The sequence below is a fragment of the Dermochelys coriacea genome, chromosome 16 (assembly GCF_009764565.3).
Source record: "Dermochelys coriacea isolate rDerCor1 chromosome 16, rDerCor1.pri.v4, whole genome shotgun sequence".
In the NCBI taxonomy this organism is placed as follows: Eukaryota; Metazoa; Chordata; order Testudines; family Dermochelyidae; genus Dermochelys; species Dermochelys coriacea.
In genome coordinates, this window is record NC_050083.1 from 21,683,555 (window position 1) to 21,708,433 (window position 24,879).

At 48.2% G+C, this 24,879-nt stretch overlaps 1 protein-coding gene across 28 annotated transcripts in view; it reads left to right on the forward strand.

Moving 5' to 3' along the window:
• The window catches only part of LOC119844076 (DAB2 interacting protein), a 494,149-nt gene that overhangs the window by 448,708 nt on the left and 20,562 nt on the right, over positions 1 to 24,879 (forward strand). For 25 of the 28 annotated variants that reach the window (XR_006276072.1, XM_043498919.1, XM_043498921.1 and 22 more), the window contains 6 exons: positions 6,872 to 7,016; positions 9,852 to 9,996; positions 15,248 to 15,484; positions 19,004 to 19,205; positions 19,924 to 20,102; positions 22,266 to 23,139. Coding sequence is in view for 27 of the 28 variants with exons in the window: in XM_043498919.1 (XP_043354854.1) it covers positions 6,872 to 7,016; positions 9,852 to 9,996; positions 15,248 to 15,484; positions 19,004 to 19,205; positions 19,924 to 20,102; positions 22,266 to 23,139 (1,782 nt within the window). In the remaining variant the exon portion in view is untranslated. The remainder of the gene's footprint in view (positions 1 to 6,871; positions 7,017 to 9,851; positions 9,997 to 15,247; positions 15,485 to 19,003; positions 19,206 to 19,923; positions 20,103 to 22,265; positions 23,140 to 24,879) is intronic. The other 3 variants (XM_043498917.1, XM_043498923.1, XM_043498918.1) reach the window with 2 other exon arrangements.

The following is a 24,879-nucleotide window of genomic DNA, read 5'->3' on the forward strand; positions in this document are numbered from 1 at the left end:
GGCCAAGCTGCTGGAGGGCAGGGTGTAATAATGACCAGAGCAGCCATGTCATCGTGTCAAGTTATTGACTTGAACTGGGACCATATAGAACATGGTTGCAACCAAGGTCCTGTAGTGGCACCAAATCTTGTATAAAGAGGGTCAAATAAGGTGTCTAAGACAAGTTATGGTTTGCTGGTCATGATTATGCTGTCTATATGTGTTTATCATTTTTGTAAAAAGAAAAGGAGTACTTGTGGCACCTTAGAGACTAACAAATTTATTTGAGCATAAGCTTTCGTGAGCTACAGCTCACTTCATTGGATCACGAAAGCTTATGCTCAAATAAATTTGTTAGTTTCTAAGGTGCCACAAGTACTCCTTTTCTTTTTGTGAATACAGACTAACACAGCTGCTACTCTGAAACCTATCATTTTTGTAGTTGAAGTTATGAATACTGGGTCTATATTGTCTGTATTTCAAACTTTTGCTATGCTTCTGGGTAACACCCCAGAGAAGTTGGTGTCAGCTCTGCCTAGCCTACTTGATGGCCCATTAAGGACCATCAGCTATGCAATCGACTCATTGAGAGAAGGCAGACACACCTTGTGACTCAGCAAGGTATGCAGGGACATGCCTATGGACAGAACTCTGAGGTTTTTTCATGCCATGTGTTGGAGTGCTTGTCTTTGGAACAAAGAAAGAAAGACCACATGGCAAGAGAATATAAAAAGCTGCTGCAGCGCCTCCATCTTGTCTCCAATCCTGCTTCATACTCTGGAAGAACTTTGCCACACTGAATCTTTGAACCAAGGACTGAAAGACCCATCCCAGCTGTGGATGAACTCCAGAAACTAGATTTGAACCTGCAGTTTATTTTATCACTGCTGCAAGCCTGAACCAAGATCTTTGCCATTACTGTCTGTAATTGATTCCATTTAACCAATTCTAGCTCTCATCTATATCTTTTTCCTTTTATGAATAAACCTTTAGATTTTAGATTCTAAAGGATTGGCAACAGCGTGATTTGTGGGTAAGATCTGATTTGTATATTGACCTGGGTCTGGGGCTTGGTCCTTTGGGATTGAGAGAACCTTTTTTCTTTACTGGGGTATTGGTTTTCACAACCATTTGTCCCCATAACGAGTGGCACTGGTGGTGATACTGGGAAACTGGAGTGCCTAAGGGAATTGCTTGTGTGACTAGTGGTTAGCCAGTGGGGTAAAACCAAAGTCCTTTCTGGCTGGCTGGTTTGGTTTGCCTTAGAGGTGGAAAAACCCCAGCCTTGGGCTGTAACTCCCCTGCTTGAAGCAATTTGTCCTGAATTGACACTCTCAGTTGGGTCCCGCCAGAACCAGCATCGTTACACATGAGGATCTCTTCTCAGCTTGCTTTATGTTGGATCACTCACACCCAGAGTTTTGCATTAAGTTGTGGATTCTAAGGAGCCCTATAACTGGGCTGAAGCCACCAAAATTCACTTGATTTCTGGCCAGCCCTTCAGTCGATATATCTCAGCACCCTGGCCCAAGTTTTGCTTTTGTATCAAAATTCCGAGCTCAGCCTGAGTTTGGGTCTCGCTGCCCTGCAGCCAGGAGTTGTTCCAGCTCCCAACCAAGTCCTCAATTGACAACACAAAAAAGCAAAACCACAAAATGCAAACACTTGGCTGAGAGAAAAGGAGGACTTGTGGCACCTTAGAGACTAACAAATTTATTTGAGCATAAATAAATTTGTTAGTCTCTAAGGTGCCACAAGTCCTCCTTTTCTTTTTGCGAATACAGACTAACATGGCTGCTACTCTGAAACTTGGCAAAGGGAAGCTCTAAAACTCAATGGTCCTGAGATAATCTGTATGTTGGGAAAGTGACAGGAAAGGGAATCAGGCAAAGCCAAGGTCAGGGGCTGCTAATTAAGAATCAGCACCTTGTGTTAGCCCGTGCTGCTGCTTGGAATTGAAACATACCCAGGGAAACACCCAGGAAGATAAAGGTGATCACACAGACAGCAGCTAAAGGGATTTGAGCAGGGGTTTTAAAGTTACTTTCCAGCTCCTCTGATAAAAGGGGAAGAAGGCAGAGAAAACAGCGAGGGGAGGGAAATTCATGCCTGCTTGGTTGCCAGAGAATTATGGAGCTTCCTGGGCCCACAAGGAGAGAGATTGTCTGTCTAGAGAAATAATCCGAATTACTTTTTTTTTAAAAAAGCTTGTCTTTTATTATCGAGGCTCCTGTGCAGGGAAGGCTCTGCTGGCGCGTTGGTCCCAGCCCTGTGAACACAAGGCCTGTGGAAGTCACCTGTAGCCTGCTGTTGCCATCCAGCTGGCTGTGAAATTGGCCAGGGTCCTTGGGCACAGCTGTGCAGCAGCCGTGCATGCACCTGTGTGTACAATGGAGCCCTCCCCATTACAGTCTGCCCTTCAACTTGCCCTGATGACTTTGCTTTCCCGTTACATGTGCCTGGTGATGCCTCTCTGTAACCTTTATAGGAAAGTCCTACAGGAGTTTTAAACCCACCTATAGAATTATCTGGCGGGGACATTGTTCTTTGTTACATTCTCCAGGATGGTTTCAGCATTCTAAAGGAAGGCTCTCATTTTCTGTTGATTTCTGTCAGTCTCCAGAGTTTCTGTAGAGCCCACTTGGTTGCATCCCTATCAAATCCTATCAGACTTTCCCAGAAAGGGAAGTGGTTAGGCGCCTCGGTTGATTACACCCACATTTGTATATTAAACTGCCAATGCTGCTAAGATCTTTCCCATTCTGGCACTAGAGCTGTGTCAGCCTGCCCTATAATTCAACAAGCGCAGCTGCAAATTCATACTCCAAAGACTGTATGTTTGAATCATGTTGATGCCTCTACTGAAATGTTAGGGAAAAGTAAATGGAACGTATCAAGTGCCTGTGTCAATGCATTACTTAGCGAAATGGGATCTGAAAGCCTTCTGACAGAATGGGTAGCAGGGAGGGACGGGGAATCTATGTGATGAATAGCCATACCAGAACATTGATTCTATACCTGCATGGCTCATAGCCTACACAGCTGCACCGAGACTGGGATATGATTCAGCGCCACGTGTTCTCTTCATGCACCCCGTTGTGTGTTTATGTCCTGCTGGGCTTTTGTTTTTATTTCAATGAAATGTACGTTCATTTTTAAAAGGAGTTAGCAGTTGCAGGAATTGAAGAGATACCTGCCAAGCACCTAGAAGATGCAAAGGAGTATTATTATTGTAGCTGCTCATATTATTGCTTTAATGCAGAGCAGACCGCATAGGCATTCGGACGATCCGGTACTATCCCAGCTGGAGCTATGCGGACCCCTGGATTCAGTGTTTTCCTCTTGTGGGGCACTGACTCTGCATCTCACATACAATGGAAGATTGGCATTTACTTCTGTTCACAGGCATCACTAAAGACCAGTTAGACTAATTCATGAGATGCAATCGGGAATAGCAGTAGTATTGGCCTTACGTGCTGATCAGAATTGCTGCTCCTATTGATCATGGTTGGCACATGAGCCTTGTCTTTGGACAAGGTGTTTGGAAGGATGGAGGCGGATGTTAAAATACAACTGGGAATCACTTTATTTCCACTTATTGTAAATATGTCTAATCTTCCTAACAAGGGGAGAGCAAAGCAGTGGCCATCAGTCATGTCAGTGAGCTGCACTACAGCTGTCAGTCTTTGCTGAGGAATCGGACCTCGCAGTGCTTCACAGTCTTTATCAATCTTTCTTCCAGGTTTTTTGGTTTTTTTTTAGTGCAGAATGTACTGTGAGCAGTCTGGATTTTTCTTTTTTTTCATGAAAGAGACATGACAATACAGTGTTGGTAAAGAATGAAGTTGCTTGGGGCTGGAATGGGCAGTGTATCACTTTAATAGTCCCTTCGCTTGTAGGTCATGTGACAGGGTCAGGCCAGATGGCTACAGGAGAGTAATAGGAGGCAGATATATTAGCCCCAGGCTAAGTAGGTCCCTTTTCCCTGGGTAAGGTAACAGGGAATGTTCCAGAACAATCAGGAACCTTCTGGAGACAATTAAGACAGACTGATTAGAACACCTGCAGCCAATCAAGAAGCTGCTAGAATCAATTAAGGCAGGCTAATCAGGGCACCTGGGTTTTAAAAAGGAGCTCACTTCAGTTTGTGGTGTGCATGCGAGGAGCTGGGAGCAAGAGGCGCTAGGAGCGAGAATGAGGACTGAGGAGTACAAGCATTATCAGACACCAGGAGGAAGGTCCTATGGTGAGGATAAGGAAGGTGTTGGGAGGAGGCCATGGGGAAGTACCCCAGGGCGTTGTAGCTGTTGCCCAGCTGTTCCAGGAGGCTCTCTAGACAGCTGCATTCCACAGGGCCCTGGGCTGGAACCCGGAGTAGAGGGAGGGCCTGGGTTCCCCCCAAATCCTCACAACTCCGGGTCAGACACAGGAGTCGTCGACCTGGACTGTGGGTTCAGAAAAACAGCCAAGCTGAGGGCTGCCGTGAAGCTCCAAGGCGAGCAAATCTGCCAATAAGCGCAAGATCCACCAAAGTAGAGGAGGAACTTTGTCACAGTCACCAGTTCAAATTCTACACAGATTGGAAAGTGACTGAAATTTATCCCCATTTGGCCTACGTGAGATGAGTTGATGTGTCTTAATTCAGCTCCTTGTGGACAGCTGTCAACATCCAAAATAAACTCTTCCAGGACTAGAACTAACTGCCCCCCTTGAAGGCAGCCTGGGGAGCCACCGCCAGGGAGTGGAACCTGAAGGACTGTCTCGCCTGCAGGCCTTGGGTGAGGCACATTTGGCAGGACAGCGTACAGGGGAAGCTTGTTCTGTTATGCCTGTGAGTGTCCTTTGTGTGAATGGAGGATAACAGACTCCAAGGCTGTCAATCTGGCATCACTATATTACTTAATTATCTTGAAGGGTGGGTCCTTCCTCCCCTGTCTGGACTTCAGTGATGTCTTACTGGAAAGTGTGCGGGGATGGGATCAGACCAAACCTCCAAACTCTTCAGAGACGGATTCTGAGACCCCAGTCAGATTATCTGGACTGAGACTTGGAGTATCAGGTGTTACACTCTGCACACTCAGATAATCAGAAACACGTCCTTCTCGCTATTGGAAAACTGATTCCCAGGGACCACCCCTTTCCCAATACCAATGCTGCCTTGGTCTTGGAGTCAGATGTCTGGTGTTAGGGCTTGATTGGATTTCATGGGTCCCCAAAGTGAAGAAAATCTATTCAGATCCCATCTCTTTGGAAATCTTGAGACTCAAGACTGGAGGTCTTCCTAGAATGTGCTGCTTATTAGTTTAATCATGTGATACCCCAGCATGTCTGTCTGCAGTGTTGGTTTCTGTAAAAGGGGAAGGTGAATGAGTCGTTACTTTGTCGAAGGGGAGAAAACATTGCGGCTCGGGCTCATTTGCCTTTCTTAACATCGTTCTGCTGTGCCTATGATAGCTGGGCGGGGCAGATTCATGGACATGAGAAACCATAAGGTTCTTCCAAGCTATGCATGTACCTTGCTGGCCCACTGACTGCGCAGTATTTATTTGGGGAATGCCATAACAAGGCTTGGAGATGGGCATAGCATTCTACAATTCATGCCCCAGCCAACGGGTTGTGTGTTTTACAGATACTTATGGAAGCCAAAGGAAGGAGAATTTCATTATCTCTGTGAAGAGTTACCACCAAGCACGAGATTTTGTTTTAGTGGAAGGCGGTTTAAAAAAATGTCTTCAGCTGTATAAGTAAATGTACCTATCAGCATTTCTGTCTCTCTTTCTCTCCTGCACGAGGCAACAGTCAGAGGTTTAATGTGGGTAATTCACACAGTATCTGGCAACTGATTTCCCTTCTGCCCTCCAAATGAATGTCAAAGCGCTGGGAAGGGGCAGGACATCTTTCAGTACCCAGAGCAGTCCTGGGGGCTTAACATGTTTCCTCTGGAATTCTGTTTATTAGCAATGCAGATAACAGCATGCGCAGGTGTTCTTAGCATTTAAAACTGTGCAATATTTAACCTGCACTCATAGCTACTGCCAACTGAATACCAGTGGCTTTTCAGCTGGGCACATGGGGAATCAGGTGAGCCTCCCGCCTTCCCCTGTTAACTCCTTCATTCCAGCAAACACAGTGGTGCTCTTTGGAGTGTGAAAGTGCTGTTAGACTTGGCAAGTCAAGGTCAGCCTTCACTAATGCAGAGGGCATGGCTGGCAGCGTGTTTTGTCCCCACTCACCAGGCACATCGCTGTGCAGCACAAAGATTAACGAGCAGTTGGATTCCATGTACATCAAACTGGAAATGAGTCCATCAGCGGGAATGTGGCAGTACTGTTTACTTACCTGAACACTAGAGTAAATATGACATTGAAGTATCCTGGTGCATATTATGGGCTTGATTTTCAGCTATTATCTGGGGGCACAGCAAATGGCATTTGAACATTGTCTAGCTGTTTTGCTGGCACTGTAGTTAGATGTCTAAATGTAGCTGCAGTTAAAAGGGTGGACAAAATTGTGCCCAAAAAAACAGGTGGCTGGGTTGAGACCCCTTTAAAAAGCAGGCCCTCGGTGAAGACGATGATGGTGGTAGTGTTGAAGATGCATAAGGGCTAGAATGGCTTATTTTCCAGAAGGCTACATAATAACTCTTCAGAGATGTATTGTACTACTCGTCTCCTTTGTTAGGAGTTGCAGGGGAGCCAGAAAAGGGGCAGAGTTGGTAAAGAAGTGACTGATACATGCAGGAGAAGCTAGTGGGTTTCATGGACTGCAACACCTACAATGCACTGGCCCCCTGTGAATGTGATAGCCCCATGGAGAAGGGGGATCGGTATGTTCTCTGCTAAATGACGCACATGTCAGTAAGTGATAACCCACAATGGATTTTCCTTTTCAGGATTTCTTGACCGACCTAATGATGTCTGAAGTTGACCGCTGTGGTGAAAATGAGCACCTCATTTTCCGGGAGAACACGCTGGCCACGAAAGCCATCGAGGAGTACCTGAAGCTGGTGGGGCAGAAGTACTTACAGGATGCCTTAGGTATGTGCAGGCAGGAGCAGGGGTGGGGATCTACCCAACGAAATGCCTTAATCTCTGCAGTCCCTTGTGTTCTCCATTATGGAAGGAACATTAACTCAGCACTGCCTGCCTTCAGTTATATCGGGGCATCATAACTTTACCCAGCGGAGGGCTGCTCTGGCAGTTTGTCAGGAGTTTATGGTCTGTGTATATATTGCATAAAATGGAGCAGATTGCAGATTAGTGTGGGGGTGCAGCCTGTGGACTACAAATCCCAGCATGCAATGCAGTCAGGCCACTTGGATCCAGATGGAACATCACATGGTGGAGCATGTAGTCTGTGTGGGCTGCCCTGAAGTGACTGCAGAGGGCCATACTTTACAGCTCTGTGGGGCCTCCTTGAGGTCACTGCTGAGTTATCTAATTTTAGCTCTTTAATCTACTTTCAGAGGAGAAAGCAAATTAATACTTCAAATTATGTTATGCACCAGGTCTTCTGCCATAGCATCCCGGCTCCCCATACATGCATTCACAGTGTCACACAGGCCTTATTGGTTCCTTCCACCTAGAGAGCAAATCAGTGATCACAGTCTGATTTTTCCCTAATCACTAATGGATCTGATGAGAGCTCACAAATTTGAGTTATGACTGTTGCATTCCACATTGTCAAAAACCCTTCATGCTGGTTTTAAAAAGGGCTGGATAACTTTATGACCCAAACAACAGCTGTACTGCCACAAGTCAAGATAATTATGGCTTCTGCTCAGAGCAAAAGCTGATCAACTTTGGAAGGTCAGGGAGAAGTCCCACGTGGGCAGCACTGCACAATGGTCAGGTGCTGTTGGGGGAAGGGTGGGGAGTGAATTGCCTTCCTCTGAAGCATAATCTACTAGATTTAGCCAGAGGGCACAATAGAGGGCTTGCTGGATCCATTGTCTGATCTGATGCACATTCATATATTATTGCTGTTTATCTAGCTGTTAATTTCCTTCTCATTCATACTAAATTCATAGCAAGATCCTGGCAAGAGGTTATGTAACATTAGGAGGGAGGTGATTGTTAATGCCTAAAAGCGGAAGTACTACATTAAAAATAGTAGAGATGGAGACCCGGGGTTATCGGGCAAATTCAGTCATACCAGCAGACCTCAGGAGAGTTTTAAAAAAGGGATATTATTTGTTTCTACTTTCTAATGATTTCTGGCTGAAGGTAAGTCTGTAAGCAGATTGCCTTTGAAAATGCTAAGAAGTCAGAAGATTAATGAAGGGCTAGAATTTCCAGGGCTAGATTGCAAATATTCCTACTGCTCCAGGCTGGTGCAGGGAAAGGCTACAGCAGTTGTTCACTGTTTGGGGCGCAAATTGTCGGTAGATATTTTATGAAGGAAACAATTCATCTTTGTGTGGCAGGGTAACACAATAGTACATATTGCCTGCTTTAAGCATAGGAAGGAATGGGGCAGGATAAACACAGCTGGCATCACCTGGAGCAAACAGAGAGGTTCCAAAAGCTGGCCGGCTGAGTGGAAAATACATTGGACAGGCTGTCTGGTAAATCACTAAAACCTGTTTTGGGCAATAGAAGGGAGAAAACACAGAAGGGAACTAGCCAAGGAAGGGCCCGTGGTCAGTAATTGTTGATGGGCAAACGGATTGGGGTGAAAAGGGAAACTGAACCTCTTCCCAGAACTCAAACAGATTCTTTTTGCAAACCCACCTGCACTGCCTGGGACCAGAACCTGAAGCAGCCCAGCCTGCTGGGGAAGGTTGTTCTCCTGCGATATCCAGCCCAACCAGACACCTTCCAAGGGATCTTTGTTCTGTCCAGGTTGGCAGCCTGGTCCTGCACCTCCCGGAGATGCAGAGAGGCAGCTAAATCCTGCCTGTATCCCCATTAACGTCCCTCCACTGTGTCTCCACCACTGCCCTTGGAGCCTGTCCTGCGTGTGACTCTCCCACTGCCTTGCTCGGTCAGCTAGTCCTGTGTAGAAGTTGGTGGGGGGTGGGGGTGGGGTAAAACACTCCCAGTCCGAATGGCGATAGTTCTGCCCACTGTGCACAGGTAGAAATGGTGGTGCAAGTGTGAGGGAGGGGTGAGTAAGGGCCATAATGTGTAACACAGGGAGTGTAATGAATGATCAACTGGCAAATGGGAGTGAAGGGGATCGAGGAGAATGACCTTGAGGTGACACTGCCTGGTGGTTTAGCTGCAAATCAACCAACCAGTAAACTCCTTCTGGGATCTTCCCCCTTTGACTGCCCACTTCTCCTGTGGCCCGTGACCGTGTCGTGATGTGTCACCGGCACAATCTCCAGCATCGGGACACTGTCAGCTGAGATCATAATGACATGATGCCAAGTCCTGACCTCACAAATCGCCATGGCATGTGTGAACTCTGTCTGCTACGGGAGTGATCTGTCCAAACTGGCACCATCCGGGGCAAATCCAGGCCAGTAGCACCCTAGGAAAGTTGTGTTTTGGCAAAGAAGCATTACGGCAGAAATCAGTGTAACTGCCTCTGGACACATCACTAGAACTGCCAGCCAGGGGAAGAGAATAACACTTACCAGCCAGGGTTTCAGTTCTTTTCCTCCAGGTTTTCCTGTATTGATCCATAAACAAAGGATTCCAGACAAAAATAAGCCACTCAGAACAGTGGGTCCGAATCCCCCGATCCCATGCAGGCTCTTAGCCAGCTGGGAGGAAAAAGGCCTCACTCTTCCCCCTAGGTATCTTCTCTTGCCTTATAGTCCCATGTGACAGGCAAGGGTCCGGGTTAACCCCTTATACACTGGGGCTTGTGGAATGCCTATCTACCTTGCCACCAAAGACCATCTCTGTCTGTCTGTTTTGTAGGAGAGTTCATCAAAGCTCTGTATGAATCAGATGAAAATTGCGAGGTGGACCCCAGTAAGTGCTCATCCTCGGACCTTCCTGAACATCAGAGCAACCTGAAAATGTGCTGTGAGCTGGCCTTCTGTAAAATCATCAATTCTTACTGGTCAGTATCCCTACAACCCTCATTTCTCTCCACCTGCTTTTCTGCTGTTGCAGACATGGTACTGCTGTAGGTGGGGGATGTACCATCCCAGCACTCAGGCTGTTTTGCATTGTCCTTTCTTCTAGTGGCGAAAGACAGCTATTCACAGAGCCCTATAGGTTGCAGATGCCCTCAATAGTTGCTGGGAGTTCTCACTTTTAGCTGGGGGGCTGCCCCGGGACACCAACCCATCAGGGGGTGGGGAATCGAAATGAGCAGAAGCAGGACCCTTAGGGTGCTGTGTAGGGAAGCAAGAGGCAATGTCAATGCGCATGTACAATCTACAAACACTCAGAGCTTCTTATTGGGCACCCTTGGGGTCTTGCCTGGGAAGAGAATGGAGGTGGTCATAGCTGCAGAAATGTGCCATTTTCGCAGTGAAAAGAGTTTTGTAAAAACTGACTTCATTTTGGAAAACGTCACTTTTTTTTTACAAAAAGTAATCACAGTGACAATCAATTTGTGCCCAGCTCTGCATGCCCATTGTCTACAAGGGGCGAGACTCTGCTCTCCTCCACAGTGTCATTAGTGAGAGAACAAGGCAAGTGTGTTGTTAGCCGAAGTGTGGCTGCAGCATGGCTTTGCTTTTACATTTCTTTTCGGTGGGTAGGTGAGTGGGATCGCTTGACTCAGTGATTCTTCTTTAGCATTCTTAGTGGCAATCAGGACTGATGCCAAGGGTGGTGTGTATACACGCATGCACACAAAACTGGGCAAGAGCAATGGAGCAAGAGACCAGGATACGCCTTCCCCAGCAAGACCTGAGGTTAGCAGGTGGAACTCCACTGCTGTTAATCAGACCTGAATTTGGCCCAGTGTGTACACTGATTCCCACTTGAACCCCCTAAGAACCCATTCAAACAGGGATTGCAAGCATTGCAGTGTGACAGACTTGAGCAAAGTGTAGAAATCAGTGCCATGAGCGCCATAGGGAATCAGGTCAGACTCTGCACACTCCCCCAGACTCATGCACACTTGCATGCACGCACACTGTTCACTCACACACACGTTGCGATGCAATTGAAGAGTCTTGGCCTTTTGGCTCCAACCAAGTGCAGCATCATGTTACTCTTTGCTGTCCTCCCTTGGGCTCTCTCCTGCTCTTGCAGGGGTTGGAGATCTCCTCAGTCTTTTCCATCTCTACCACCTCTGATCTTGCACTTCTCTAATGTCAGGTGAGGTTTGGAATTTCTGTGTAGCAGGTGGTGCCTAAGTTTCTAACCACGCCTTTAAGGAAGCAGCACTGAACATGGAAGGCACTTGGGGCTGCAGGATGCCGAATTCCCCAGCGGGTGGGGCAGAGCTGACGCTGTTAATTTCCCCATTTCTCTCTCTCTCTCTCAAGCACCCTTTGGCTCCGTGCCGTGCATGCCTGTGGAGGAGCCTGTCTCTCTACATCAGAAGCAGCCTATGTCTGCGATAATGGGGAATTCCTCACTTCACTTGCACTGGGCTCTCGCCTGGAATCATAGTTTCTCAGCCGTGAAGTGATGGAGGCTGGGGCTGTTGGAGGTCTGGCTGGAACTGGGTTGGGTAGACAACACTAATGGCATATGTGTATTACAGCTGGCTTAGCTGTTCTTTGTGGATTCAGTTTGTGGTGGTGCTTATCTATACAGAGTGTTTTCTAGTATTCAGGGCACTAGGAGCCACAACTCCTTGGGGCCTGTCCCCAATGCTCCCTTGAAAGATGTCCTGCAAAGGGAAAAAGTTAGGCTTGTGCCCTTTTAAGCTTCTTTGGTGGGTAAAGAAAGGCCTGAAAGAGTTCCCTCCTTCCTTTTATGTCATCCTGCTTTTTTTTTTTTACATTAGAGATTCGGGTCTGGATGACATCAGCAGACTCTGACGAATGAAAGCTGAGCAAATGGATGGGCTTTTTATCAGACTGCTTAAGTCTCTGGCTTTAGTTATTATTAATGCCGATTTAACATTAATGTTCATGATCGTTTTGGAGAAAGGAAGTCTCCACTAAAGATTCATCCCCCAGCCCTTCCATGACGGTATGAAAACTCTCACTGGATAATCTCCCAAGACATCCAATAGGTCCTTCAGCAAACCTGGGAAGGAATAGAGTTGATATTTCTCAGGGAGAGAACAGTCAGTCAAATAAATCCTCACTTCTGACCTTCTGTATCCACCACAAAGAAGCAAAAAGGGCAGATTCTTTTCCTGGTAGCCTGGAACTTACTGTGGGCCAGTTAATTGCTCTCTTGGCCTCAGGAATTGCACTTATCTGCTTCCCACGAGTGACACTTGATGTCTTCAGTCATTGGCAAATTATAGATGGAAGAAGACAGAGATGCAAATTATTGTTGTTTGAATTCATTTCTGGCTAAAAATAACAGAGGTGCCATTAAAAGGTCAAGGTAAAAATAGGCTAGAAGAGAGACGCGGGGGAAGTCAAAGATGCAATGGGGAGATGTGTTCCTCCGGCCCTCCCTTTAGGAAGAGTCTGAAGCAGCCGGGATGCTGTTCTCAGGGCCTTGTTGTTCATTGATTCTTGAGGAATAATTGGGCTGACGATGAGTGTTTTGGATTGGCCGAGGCACCCTGACAGTTAAAGATCTTGCTTGAAAAAGAGAGTGGCAGAGTCTGCAGGCTGAGCTGCTGGAGAAAGGAAAGAGGTTCACAATAACTGAAAATTGTTACAATTATTACATGATTTGGACATCTGGAAAGTTTCACTGTAAGCAGAATTTCAGCATGCGGAAGCTCGTTACAGGACAGTTGGGTAATGAATTATGGACCCCTCCATCTCATAAAGCCCTGCTAACCAAATTCCATCCCTCATTATACAATTAAATGTTTATGGTCTCTCTGACTCCCATCCTGCATTAGCGAAGAGCACTTTGCGTTACTGCATGTGCCGCTGTCACATACATTTTAAAGGGGTATTTTTCAGTAACTCTTCAACCTGTCCAGATTGTTCAACCCTTAAATTACTTAAAGGAACTCAGTCTTACTGGGCAAGTACCATGAAGTAAAGGGGTTTTGCCCATTTATATGTATTGATCCAGAGCCAGAGGAGGAGGATTTAGCTGGTGTGACTTGGAAGGCCTGGGGTAGAGACTCTGTAATGGCCCTGGGCTTTTATGGGGGTACTGGGAGCAGATCTCTGTCGTGCGTAGCTTTCTGCGGAGACCATTCATTTTTTCTAAATGTCTCCCTCCGTCAAGTCCACATGGCTATAAGTTAGCTATTTTTCTCGTTCAGGGGACCTTTAGCATTTCAGAGTCTGAAAAACAGAGCAGCGTTAAGAAAGGGCAAGAGAAATGAGCTGGGGAGGGAAGAGACATAGAGATGAAACAGACAGAGCGAGGAGAGAGACACATCTGATGACGTTTAAAGAGATCAGCATGTGCCACCTATTCCCACGCAGTGAGTTCCTTCTTCAGAGCTAAGGGTAATGACAGGACTCTCCAGTTTCTCCATGGGTAACTGCTGAACTGTCAATGGTGACAGGTCTAGAAGGAAGGGGGAGGGGGTACAGGTGACCTCTGTAGTGACTGGGGAGATGTACAGGGTGGGGAGACAAACACAGGAGAGACAGGCAGGACTCATTCATCCCCTGAGCAGAGAGGAAAACGACACACCCCAAAACGTGCTGAACAGCAGGGTCCCCAGCCACGTGGCCAGTCCACTCCACCAGGATTGGAAGGGGAAGCCAAAGCTACCCGTCCAACAGGAACTACCGACCGGGGCAGCACGTTGACTCAGAGTATTCCCCTCACCGAGAGGCAGGGCGCTATGACCTGCCCGAAAACCGCCAGGAGGGCTGAGGAAGGCCATATCTGGATTTCCAGGCACTAATGTATTGATGAGCGCACGCTCTGTGCAGCAGAACAGAGCAGTGGAGATGCTAAAAGCCAATTAGTAGCCAGGGAAGGAAAGAAGCCATAACAATACATAACAAAAAACATAAGAAGCCTCAGGGTGTGCCTGACTGTGATGGGACACACGCCATCAATAAAACATGCTGGGAACAGGATAGTGGGAGGTTGGGAATGGGGAGGGGAGACAGACAAGAGGCTCTCTGGTGATACGCACCCCCAGGAGCCAGAATCCACGGGTTAAACCCAAGTGAATTTGTCTGGGATTCAGGGTAAATGGGCTGGATTCTGGCCTGAGTTACACTGGTGTAAACCAGGAATAACTTCAGTGGCTTCAAAGCAGTTACTCTGGCTTTACACCAGTCTCTGAGAACAGAATTTGACACACATGCCTGTACAACACTAACTTCCTATTCCCTGCCCCAGTATAAAAGAAGGGCCCTGGCTATAAGAGCATTTTAATTTTGTGTGATCTACTAGACTGGGTGTGCGCCCAAGAGCCAAAAAGCCCCAAGTTCTAATAGTGGCCCCGTTACTGACTCCGCGTCCCCTGGGTAAAATCATGTCACCTCTGTGCCTCAGTTTCCCAGCTGCAGAATAGGGTTGGTAACATTTCCCAACCTCGCCGGGAGGAGGTGGGAAAGAATCAGTTAATGTCTGGACTGGGCTTTGTTGCCACTTGCTGTGCAGTTTGCATTTCCCATCTCTCTCCCTTTGGGCAGCGACACGAGCCTGGCCGCTTACATGCGCGGTTCCGTTCCCGGGTCTTGGGCACTAGCACAAGGCTGTTGTTTGGGTTCACGGCACAGCTGAAAATGTTTCAATCCCAGGACAAACTGTTCTCTTTGCTGAAACTTAAAAAGCCAGGGTGATTTTTTTTTCCTATTAGGCTTTTATAAATCCCGTCTTAATGAAGCCTGGGTGGGGGCCTCGATCCAGTTGACAGGAGCCCATTTGGCACCAAACTTGAAGACTGTTGTGCGCCTGCTTTTCTGCACATTCAGCTCCTAGCATCTTCAATGGAAACAGACAGTGGGGCTAGCTCTGCCTGGTGGATTAAGTTGCTTCTTTTGCAAGTTTCAGAGGCAATCAAAACTCTTCCTATATAACCCACTGGTTCAGTGTGGCTTCCTATCCCCTTCTAGTGATAGCTCCACAAAAGAGGATAAGAGCCTATTATTGCTACTGGTTAATGGAGTTACTCTTTCAGCTCAGGGGATGGAGGCCTCTACTTTTAGTGCTGGAGGAGCAGAGTTCATGCCCCATGGATGACTTAGGGGGAAGGGGGTTGTCACGCTTGGTTGTCATACTTGCCAGCCAGAACTATGAAATAGGCTCAAGTTCCTAGCCCTGAATTTACAAACCCTGAATTCTCATTGCAGCGTCTTCCCAAGGGAACTCAAAGAGGTTTTTGCTTCATGGAGACAAGAGTGCAGTAACCGTGGCCGGCCAGACATCAGCGAGCGGCTCATCAGTGCCTCCTTATTCCTCCGGTTCCTCTGTCCAGCCATCATGTCCCCCTCCCTCTTTAACTTGCTCCAGGAATACCCTGATGACCGCACTGCACGCACTTTGACCCTCATTGCCAAGGTCACTCAGAACCTCGCCAACTTTGCAAAGTAAGTTGGGGGGAAGGAGTTGGGTTTGTTCTCGACGAGCATGAAGGAAGCTGCAGTGTCAGTTAATTCTGTTCAGTGAGTATTCAGTGCTAGCCTGACAGCCTGCAAGGCAGCCATCCTGCGTGGGATGCAGCCAGAGCTGCAGGCACCCAGATGCCATGGAAGTCAATGGCTGTGACTTCAAGGAAAGCAGGAGCAGGGTCTGGTGAGAATGCAGCCCTGGGCCTGTCTGCTGAAACTAGCTACAAAGGGGGCAATTAGTGCCAGGTGTGATGTCAGGAGCAGGACTGAGAGCCAACTCATTGCAGATTGGCCACTGAACAGTAGCAGATAAGAAACCATTGCTCAGAGAGATTTGGTGACCATTTTTATTCCCACTAAGGAACAGTCAGTCAACAAAGGCAATTGTGTCCCTGCTGCTACCTTCAGCCACCCTCTAGACAGACAGACTTATAGAAGTGCCTGCTGTTTCCTCTGTTTTCCACATTCCCCCCACGGGAAACACCTTGCCTTTCCCGTTCCCACTAGGTCAGTGCCTCCAGCCATACCTCGACTGGGAGAGAGACCATTTTATTCTCCAAACCGACATGGTGCTATGCCTTTTCTGAGCAGAACGGCCCATTCTCAATCCAGGGAGAGGCAGATAGGGCAGAAGTTGAAACGCCCAGTTTTGAAGTACACCAGGGTTGGTAAGAAAGGTGTCATCCACCATTCTGTCCACAGTTACCTAGCTGGATGTGACTAAAGTGCATGAACTCTTCACAGTCCCAGTGGAGGCACCGCACAGCCCAGACCCTGAATGAATGATGCTGTCAGAGACTATGGAATCTGTAGCTCTGGGGAAATCTGCTCCTTCAAACTGAGCTCAGGGATCACCCCAATTATTAAAATGAACTTCTCTGAACTTGGAGGATGGGGGAAGAAAGTGGGGAAGCTGTCAATCTCTATCTAAGCCCAGAGGGTTGGTGGAAACAAAGGAAGAGATTTCTGAAAATCTTTCCACTGGCTGCAGTGGAAGCTCTGAGCTACTTATCCTGAGCTCTGACAACAGAACCATGAGCTCTTGGAAATGTGAATGGACAACCTCAGTCAAAAGCTTCTTAGAATTGCAAACTAATTTAATTCACATGCACACAGCCAGATACAGACATAAGATGTACAAGTGTGTTACTCTAGGTGACAGAAAGTCTCCATCTTTCTGACCCGTCCTTAACTAAAAGGTTTTCCAAGTTTCTGGACCTTGCAAGAAAGGCTCTTTAACTAAGCTGGCATTATTCAAGCCTGAGCAATCAAGCTGAGCTCTCCTGCAGCCAACGTCACTGCCGACCTTCTCCCCCAGCAAGTCTCCTCGTACCAGCTGGTAGAAGGGGATCTGTCATGCTTTAAATAAGACATTTTACGTAGAACGAAGACTGGATGACATGGGGCTGAGGGAGGGTGGCGCAAAGAATCCAACGAAAATAAACTGGCTCCAAAAGAGAATTGGGCAAATGTCAGAGAGAAGCTCCAAGGTCCCCGATGATCTGGTGTTCCAGGTCCACGAATGGCATTCAGAGGGTGAATTTAACTTAGTACTTAGAAACATGAGGGGCAGCTAGTGCCAGCAAGAGCGAGGTCTAGTGTAGATGGCCCTTTGCCAGTCTCCCCATATATGAGCTGCAGCCTCGTCAATTATCCTGCTAGTGTTTTCTCACACATGCATCCAGTTTGTGTTGCCCCACACTTCCCCCTCCACATTCCCCTGGCTACACCTGCCCTGTCTATACATTTCTAGTTAAATCCACTCATTGTGCCAGATTTTTACGTGACTTTGAACTTGAGACCTGGCTAAGACCATTGGATTTATTCCATTTATGACCTCTGTTTAAGCCACTTGATGCAAAAGACGTGAATTTAAGCCAGATCAGGCCCTAATTCCCTTGTGGAACTGTTTGAAGGCGCTTGGCCCTGCTCTTAATGTAACTGCAGCACAATGACAAAGTGCCTCTCAGCCAAAGAACCCAAAGCAATTACACTTTTCAGACCATTCAGAGAGGTCACTTTTCCCACCACTGAAATGCAACCAGCTCTGAGTGGGCAGAACAGAGTAGCACCAGTCAGTGGTTCGAAATAAGTAAAAGCTACCTTGCCTGAAATTGCCAGATTTCAGTGAGGTGCCGTGGGAGTTAGCCAAGAAGGAGGGGATTAATGGAACGTTCTCTTACAAAGAGCACCCACCAGGGGGGTTTAAATGAGCAAAACAATAGGCTGTCAGATGTGGTCTTATTCCAAACCTTGTACCTCCAACGGTACAATACCCGCTACTAGCTCACTGGGACGTTGGTTCAGAGGGAAGAGTCCCACCTACACCACTGCCTGTGGTACCCTGGCTTTGCCTTTCAAGGTCTCACAGCCACTACTTAGGCTTGAACCTACTGAGCGTACAAGATCCCAGCATAAGGGGATATGGCTGAAGATTTCTACTGCCACTTTGAAAACTAAACTGCACTTAGCAGCTCTGTAGAGGAGTGCACTGACAGCAGGAGGTCTTGCCTGCCTTCTCCCTTTTGCATGCGATGCTGGGCAGTAACAGCCCCACGTGGGGGATGATTTTTCTTAGGCTCCATCATCCCAATGAGCCAAGCAGACAACATGGAGGGGAGGGGCTGGTCCTGAGGCTGCTGGACCCCGATGCAAATACACATACGCTGGCCCCAGTGAAGTCAGTGGGAGTTTTGCCCAATCTCTAGCCTTCACGCCTGTCCTGTCTCCCCCTCATCTTTCAGTGAGCATATTCGGAGCTTGACACCCAGCACATTCTCATGCCAGACACATCCTCGCCTTGCAAACCTTCACACGTAGGAACAGACGCTGTCTCTGACACAGACAGCAGAGACTCTGGCGGACGGGCTGCTAGAAATGACATTATTAATGCACTGGGGTGGCAGCATTCAGGAGCTCTGCCACGGGCTGTCACAACACATCGCAGAGAGCGGCAGAGGGCAGGAGAAGGGATTTGGGTGCTGGGCAATGATCATTGGGAGAAAGAGGATTGCATGTTAGCAGTGACTTTGTAGCAATACTTCCAGTGGTTGTATCAGGCCAGATCACAGGCTAGCTGCTGGAGGGACAGGCCCTTCCGTGAACGTTGGGTCCCGGGTATTTGCTAGAAATAGGTAGACCCAGGGGAGGCTTTTGTTTAGCATTGGTCAGGATTTGCACAGAGATGGCTCAAAGCAGCAAGATGAGCGCCTGCTTCTAGATTGCAAAGACACATCAGAATGGAAGGGTGGGTTGGGTCAAATACCCCACTAAGAGTGAGTCCAGTGTGGGCCCCACTTCATCTCAGTCCCCAAAGCGGGAGGCAAAAGAATTGGACAAATGGCTGTGGTTCCTGGCACAGGAAAGGGTACAGAGGGCTGGAAGAAAGACTCAGCGTGTCGATAATTAGCTCTGTTCCTCCCTGTGCTGTTTACAGCTGGTTAATTGTACACCGTTACTCACAGGTTCTAGCTGAGATTCATGTGTCTGTCTTGATAGGTTTGGCAGCAAAGAGGAGTATATGTCCTTTATGAATCAGTTTCTGGAACACGAATGGACTAACATGCAGCGATTTCTATTGGAGATTTCCAATCCAGAAACCATCTCAAACACAGCTGGCTTTGAAGGCTACATCGACCTGGGCCGGGAATTGTCCACTTTGCACTCTCTACTGTGGGAGGTCATTTCTCAGCTCGAGCAGGTACCCGTGGGGAGATGGGGAGCAGGAGGGGCAAGCTTTAGGGGGTCACACCTCAGTCAGACACTTCCTGGGATTGCGGGGAGTGAGTGGGAGTTTAGCATGCACCACACTACACATTGGTTCCTTCCACAAGAAAGATGTCTGTTGGTTATCAGGAAGGGATAACTGAGTAGCAGGATCTCTGTAGTCTAGCAGTGGTTAGCACTTCTGTAGACTCGCACACATTGTCTGTCTAATCCTCACAACCCCCCCATGAGGCAGGTAAGTATAATTATCCCCTTATCCAGCGGGGAAACCGAGACGGGGGGGATCAGAACTTAGGTGCTGCTGGTTCCCAGTCCTGTGCTCAGAGCACTAGACCTCACCTCTGTCTCAGCAAGTGTTGTGCAGTGGGAAGGAAGAGAACTTGCCTCCTGACTTCAGCTAGTTTCACTTTAAAAAAGAAACATTTTTAGTTAATGGGTCTCCATCAAGAGTGGTTGGACCAGACTTACACACACCTACTTTTTTCTGTGTACAGACACTGTTGATCCACACACATGAGTTAAGGAGGGGTACCCCTACTACTACAAAGAAGTGTGGCTGACCAACTGAGGAAACTAACGTTGCTCAGAAAGAGTTCCTTGAGAGACTTTGCAGATCCTGGGACAGCTGGCTAGGGTTCTCTTTATGTAGGAAGCAAGCAGCCTGTAACATTTCTGTCCCCATTTCTCCCCAGGGCACTGTAACAAAACTTGGGCCCCTGCCTCGGATTCTGAGGGATGTGAACGCTGCGCTCAGCAACCCAGCGTGTGTGCAGGTCTCCGTCCCAGCTGACCATACTGCATCGACTCCAAATGCTGGCAACAGCATCTCTGCTGGGCTACAGAAAATGGTGATAGAGAATGACTTATCTGGGTAAGAGAGCGAGCATCACTTTAGGAGGAAATCCTCACGGACGCTCCTGGCCATTGACCAGGGAAATAGCAAATACTCCGTGAGTGTCAGCCTGTGGGTACCCGGCTGGCTGTATGCAGAGCTGGGCAAAACGAGGTGTGGCTGGGAGTTTGCCAGACTTAATCTGGGGAATAGAATACTCTCCTCCTTCCCACCTGTGAGTGTGAGGATGGGAGAAGGCCCGATCCTAAAACTCTGTGTGTGTGTGTGTGTGTGTGTGTGTGTGTGTATATGTGTGTGTGTGTGCGCGCGTGCACGCACACGTGCAAGTGCAGCAGGATAGGAGGATTTATCAATAAATTCAGTGGGAATTCTGTACATGGCAAATAGGCAGGATTGGGCCCATCCAGCTTGTAAAGCACTGCATCGGTGCTGAGTACAATTAGATCCAAATCACTGGTTGTTTCCCTAACAGTCACTCACCCTTTGGTAGTTTGCTTATTGGGGTTTTTAGCCCACTCTGCCTAATTTTTATTATATATGTAAAACCACTGAGCAATAGCCCACAAGCCCAGTCCCTGAACACACTCTTCTTGGCTTTCTCATTGAGGAATTTCAGTCCCGGTGGTCAAACAGCGGATTGTGTTGCAGAGTTATAATGCTAGTTTTATTCCTATTTGCTGAAGATGCAGTGGAACCCACACAAATGAAAAGCCTCCACTAGTAAAATAGGTTCTAAATGGGAGCTAGAAATTACTGAACAATCTAATTAGGAGTGAGGGACCCAGCAAGAGGAAGCCGGACTTGATCTGTAATCAGAGCTTTCATCTCTAATGCTTCTCTGAATGGAGTAAAGCTCTTCACATTTTGTGAAAGGGAGAATTTCTCTGAACAAAATATTCTGGCCCAAATACTTCCTATGTAAATGTAAATGCAAATGCAGCATCTTTGATCTGACGTATACACATGAAACTATTGCAAAGCCTTTGCCTTATCCACCGGAAGTCGATAGTGCACAAATCTGGCAGTTTACTGTAGGAGGAATGGGTGATGAGGCCTCTGCCTTTGCTTGGAAAGCAGCAGTCAAAGTTGGTGCTAGTTATTATCGTTATTATTGCTGGGTTTTTTATTTGTATTATCCCAGTGCCTAGGACCCCACTGTGCTATGCGCTGTACAAACAGAACCAAAAGGTGATCCTTGTGCAAAGAGTTTACAATCTCAGGATAAGACAAGAGAGAGCAGACAGATGCAGACAGACAGGGGAGCACAAGGAAACAATGAGACAGTATTGGTCAGCATGGTTGTAACTGGTGATACAAAGCATCCAGGGATCACATCGGGACGATGCCTCTCGCTCACACAAGTAGACCCATCTTCCCAGACCTCTCAGCCACTCCCACATACAAACTTGCCCACGCAGACACACTCATTCGCTCATACACATATAACACCCATCCATCCCCAACCCCATGCCCCTCCCTTATGTACATGTGTGTCTGTGCATTCACACGCTTACACACACACGCAGTGCACTGACACATCCGACGTCTTCTTGACAGAGAGGATCTGATGAGAGCTGGCCAGAAATTTTTCCACTAAACAGTCTTTCATCAGAAAATGCTGATTTGTTGAAACCAAACATTTTTGGCAGGAAAAGGCCAATGTCAACAGATTTCCTGGCTCGAAATGTTTTCAGAAAAAACAAGTTTTGAAATTAGTAAAACATCCTGTTTTGACATTTTCAAAATGAAAAGTTCCTGTTTGTCTGTTCTTTACATTTCAAAATGAAAAGTTGTTAATTAAATGCTAATTTGAAAGAAGTCAAAATCAAAAAATTGAAAGGAAACATTACACCAATTTTTTTCCATGAAATTTTGGCTCTTTGCCATCAGTCTGGACCGGTTTTAATCTCTCAACGTTTCCCAGCACAGAATCTCTATTTTCTGCCCAGCTCTAGCCCTAATCCATTCTTCCCAGGGGAGCAATGCTGTGACCGAGTTTTGCGCCCCCCTCACATGCGTCCTAGGGGGTTGGCTTGTTTGCTTAGCTGTACACCGCTGGGCTATACTGATTTTCCTGCTAGTTTCATTTTGCTGATTACTTTTGCCTGCTGCAGGGTAGCATTCACAGCTCTTCTTTCTTCTTCTCCTCTCCCCTCCCTTTATGCGTTTATGTCCCCGCAGTCTGATAGATTTCACACGGTTACCGTCTCCGACCCCTGAAAACAAGGACTTGTTTTTTGTCACAAGGTCTGCTGGGGCTCAGCCCTCACCCGCCCGAAGCTCCAGCTACTCGGAGGCCAATGAGCCTGATGTGCAGATGTCCAATGGCAGCAAGAGTTTGTCCATGGTGGACTTGCAGGACAATCGGATTTTGGACAGTGGGGCAAATGCACCCGGGGCTGCGGATTCCCTCAATGACAGTCAGTCGTCTGTCGGGCAGTTACAGAGCATATGGACCGCACGAACTCAGCAGAACAACGTGACTGGCATGGCCACGGTGCGCAGGGTAGGCCAGACCCCCACCACGCCCAATGCTGAGAGCGCGCCTGGCAGGCCTCAGCTTTTAGCACCTTTATCGTTCCAGAACCCGGTGTACCAGATGGCGGCCGGGCTCCCGCTGTCCCCCCGGGGCTTGGGGGACTCTGGCTCTGAGTGCCACAGCTCCCTGAGCTCCCACAGCAACAGCGAGGAGCTGACGGCCAACAAGCATGGCTTCATCAACCCTGCTGGGAGTGAGGACTTCACCCGGCGGACGGGGGAGCTGGCCCGCCGGCAGCTCTCTCTGACTGAAAAAGGTGGCCAGCCCACCATGCCCCGGCAGAACAGCGCCGGCCCCCAGAGGCGGATAGACCAACCGCCACCTCCCCCGCCGCCAGTCACCAGGGGCAGGACGCCGCCCTCGCTGCTGAACGCAGTTCAGTACCAGAGACCTTCCAGCGGGAGCATGATGTCCTCCTCACCCGACTGGCCAGGCAGCGGGGCCCGCCTCCGGCAGCAGTCCTCCTCCTCTAAGGGCGACAGTCCGGAGATGAAGCAGCGCACTGTGCACAAACAGGTTAGTGCCAGGAGGTCATGCCGAGCAAAGCTGGCCTTGTGGATGGAAGGGATGTGGGTGGGGATCAGGCCCCAAACGGTTGGAGGGAATTGTGAGCTTAGGCCATGACTTTCCTCCCCTTCCAGTCTGGCAGCAGCATGGGGAGGTGGGGCTGGCTCCAAGCCGCTGAGTCAGTGCAAGGCCACACTGGCCCATGTGGGGGGCCATGCGTTGGCTCCTGCCCGAAGCCTGGCCTGAGACAGAGCCCATCCTGAAAAGGTGACGTTTACATTTTTGTTCTCGGAGTTTGCTGTGTCCGTTTCCTCTGCTAGAGTGCGACTGCCTTGGGGCTGCAGGCGGCGATGGGGTTAGAGCCTCTCCTCCATTCCACTCCACCATCCTCTCACTGCTTTGCCTGCACGTGCCAACTGCTCATCCCATGCCTCAGTCAGTCAAGTTCCACCTCATGGACTCGGATCAGGACCTGATCTCCGCTAAGGAAGAGGTTCCGTCCTGCTGCTGTTTCGCTGGGGACGTGGTGCAACTGGACACTCCCAATCCTGTTAGTTTTGCCTTTTAGAATCTCCCATGGATGCATTTTTGGGGAGGGGAAGCAAAGGGAGGGGTGGAAAAAAGGGGAAAGAGCTGTCATTCCAGCAAAATCAGCAACACTGAAATTCCCTCCTGTGCACAAAGACTGCGCCAGTTGAAGTCCACCTTTGCCTGGGGGTGAATTTCACTGCATGTAGCCCTGATAATAAAAGTAGCAGGTCACCCTGCTTTGTCCCCATGCCTGGGACACATTCCGTTTGGCTGGCATGTGAAAATAGTTTTCCTAGCGCTGATTTTTTTTCTCAGAACTAATCCCATAGGGAAAGAAACACACCGAGGATTTCTGATACTTCAAATGAAGATTTCTTTAAAAAAAAAAAACACCCCGAAAAAAGATGTGGCTAGCTAACGACTATCCCCTCCATCTCAATCCAGAAACAGTGGAACAGCTCCCAGGAGGCAGCCCACTTGAAAGCAAGAGACAGAGAGGTGTGCATAATTACTCTTCTTTTTCAAGAACTCTACAGAGCCCTTTACCAGCGCTGGCCATTAAAAGCCATTTTGTCAATCAGCTGTGGACAGCGGAGCCGTCTGTCAGCATAGCATTAGCAAGCTGGGCATGTAGCAGCATTTATATAATAAGGATCGATACTCATTATGTGGGGAAGGCAGAGAAGTTGACAAAGCATTGGGGGGCCTGTTCGGGAATGGGGGCTGCTCCAGAGAAGTTCTGCTGAGTGAAATGAATGTGTGATGACCCTTCACAGAGCTCTGGCCAATTTGTGTTCACACTCCCTGTCCCCACAAAAGGTTTTCCTCGAGGGGGAAGGGGTCCGTGCAGTGCCGCTCCTGACTCTTTATTTGTGTATTTGAGTCATGCCAACAGTCCATGCCAATCATAATGAAACTGCTTGGTCCACTCAACGGGGCTTAGTGCTGTTTGAGAGGAAATACATCCCATTCAGTGGCTGTTTCATTTGGATTCCCGAGTCCCTTGCTGCTGCTGATTGGAAGAGCTTCCAACCGCCTCTTTCCTCATTTTATTTCACGTGGTGGATCCAGTTTTGAATCCACTTAGCTCGGGGTTTTTGGTCATGTTCAGAGGAAGAAGCCCAGCGAGGGAGAAGGCACCATTCATGCAGGGCTGACCCCCATTTTGTCAGCACTCATGGGGCTGGAAAACCCCAAACATCTTCTACAGGGCTGAAA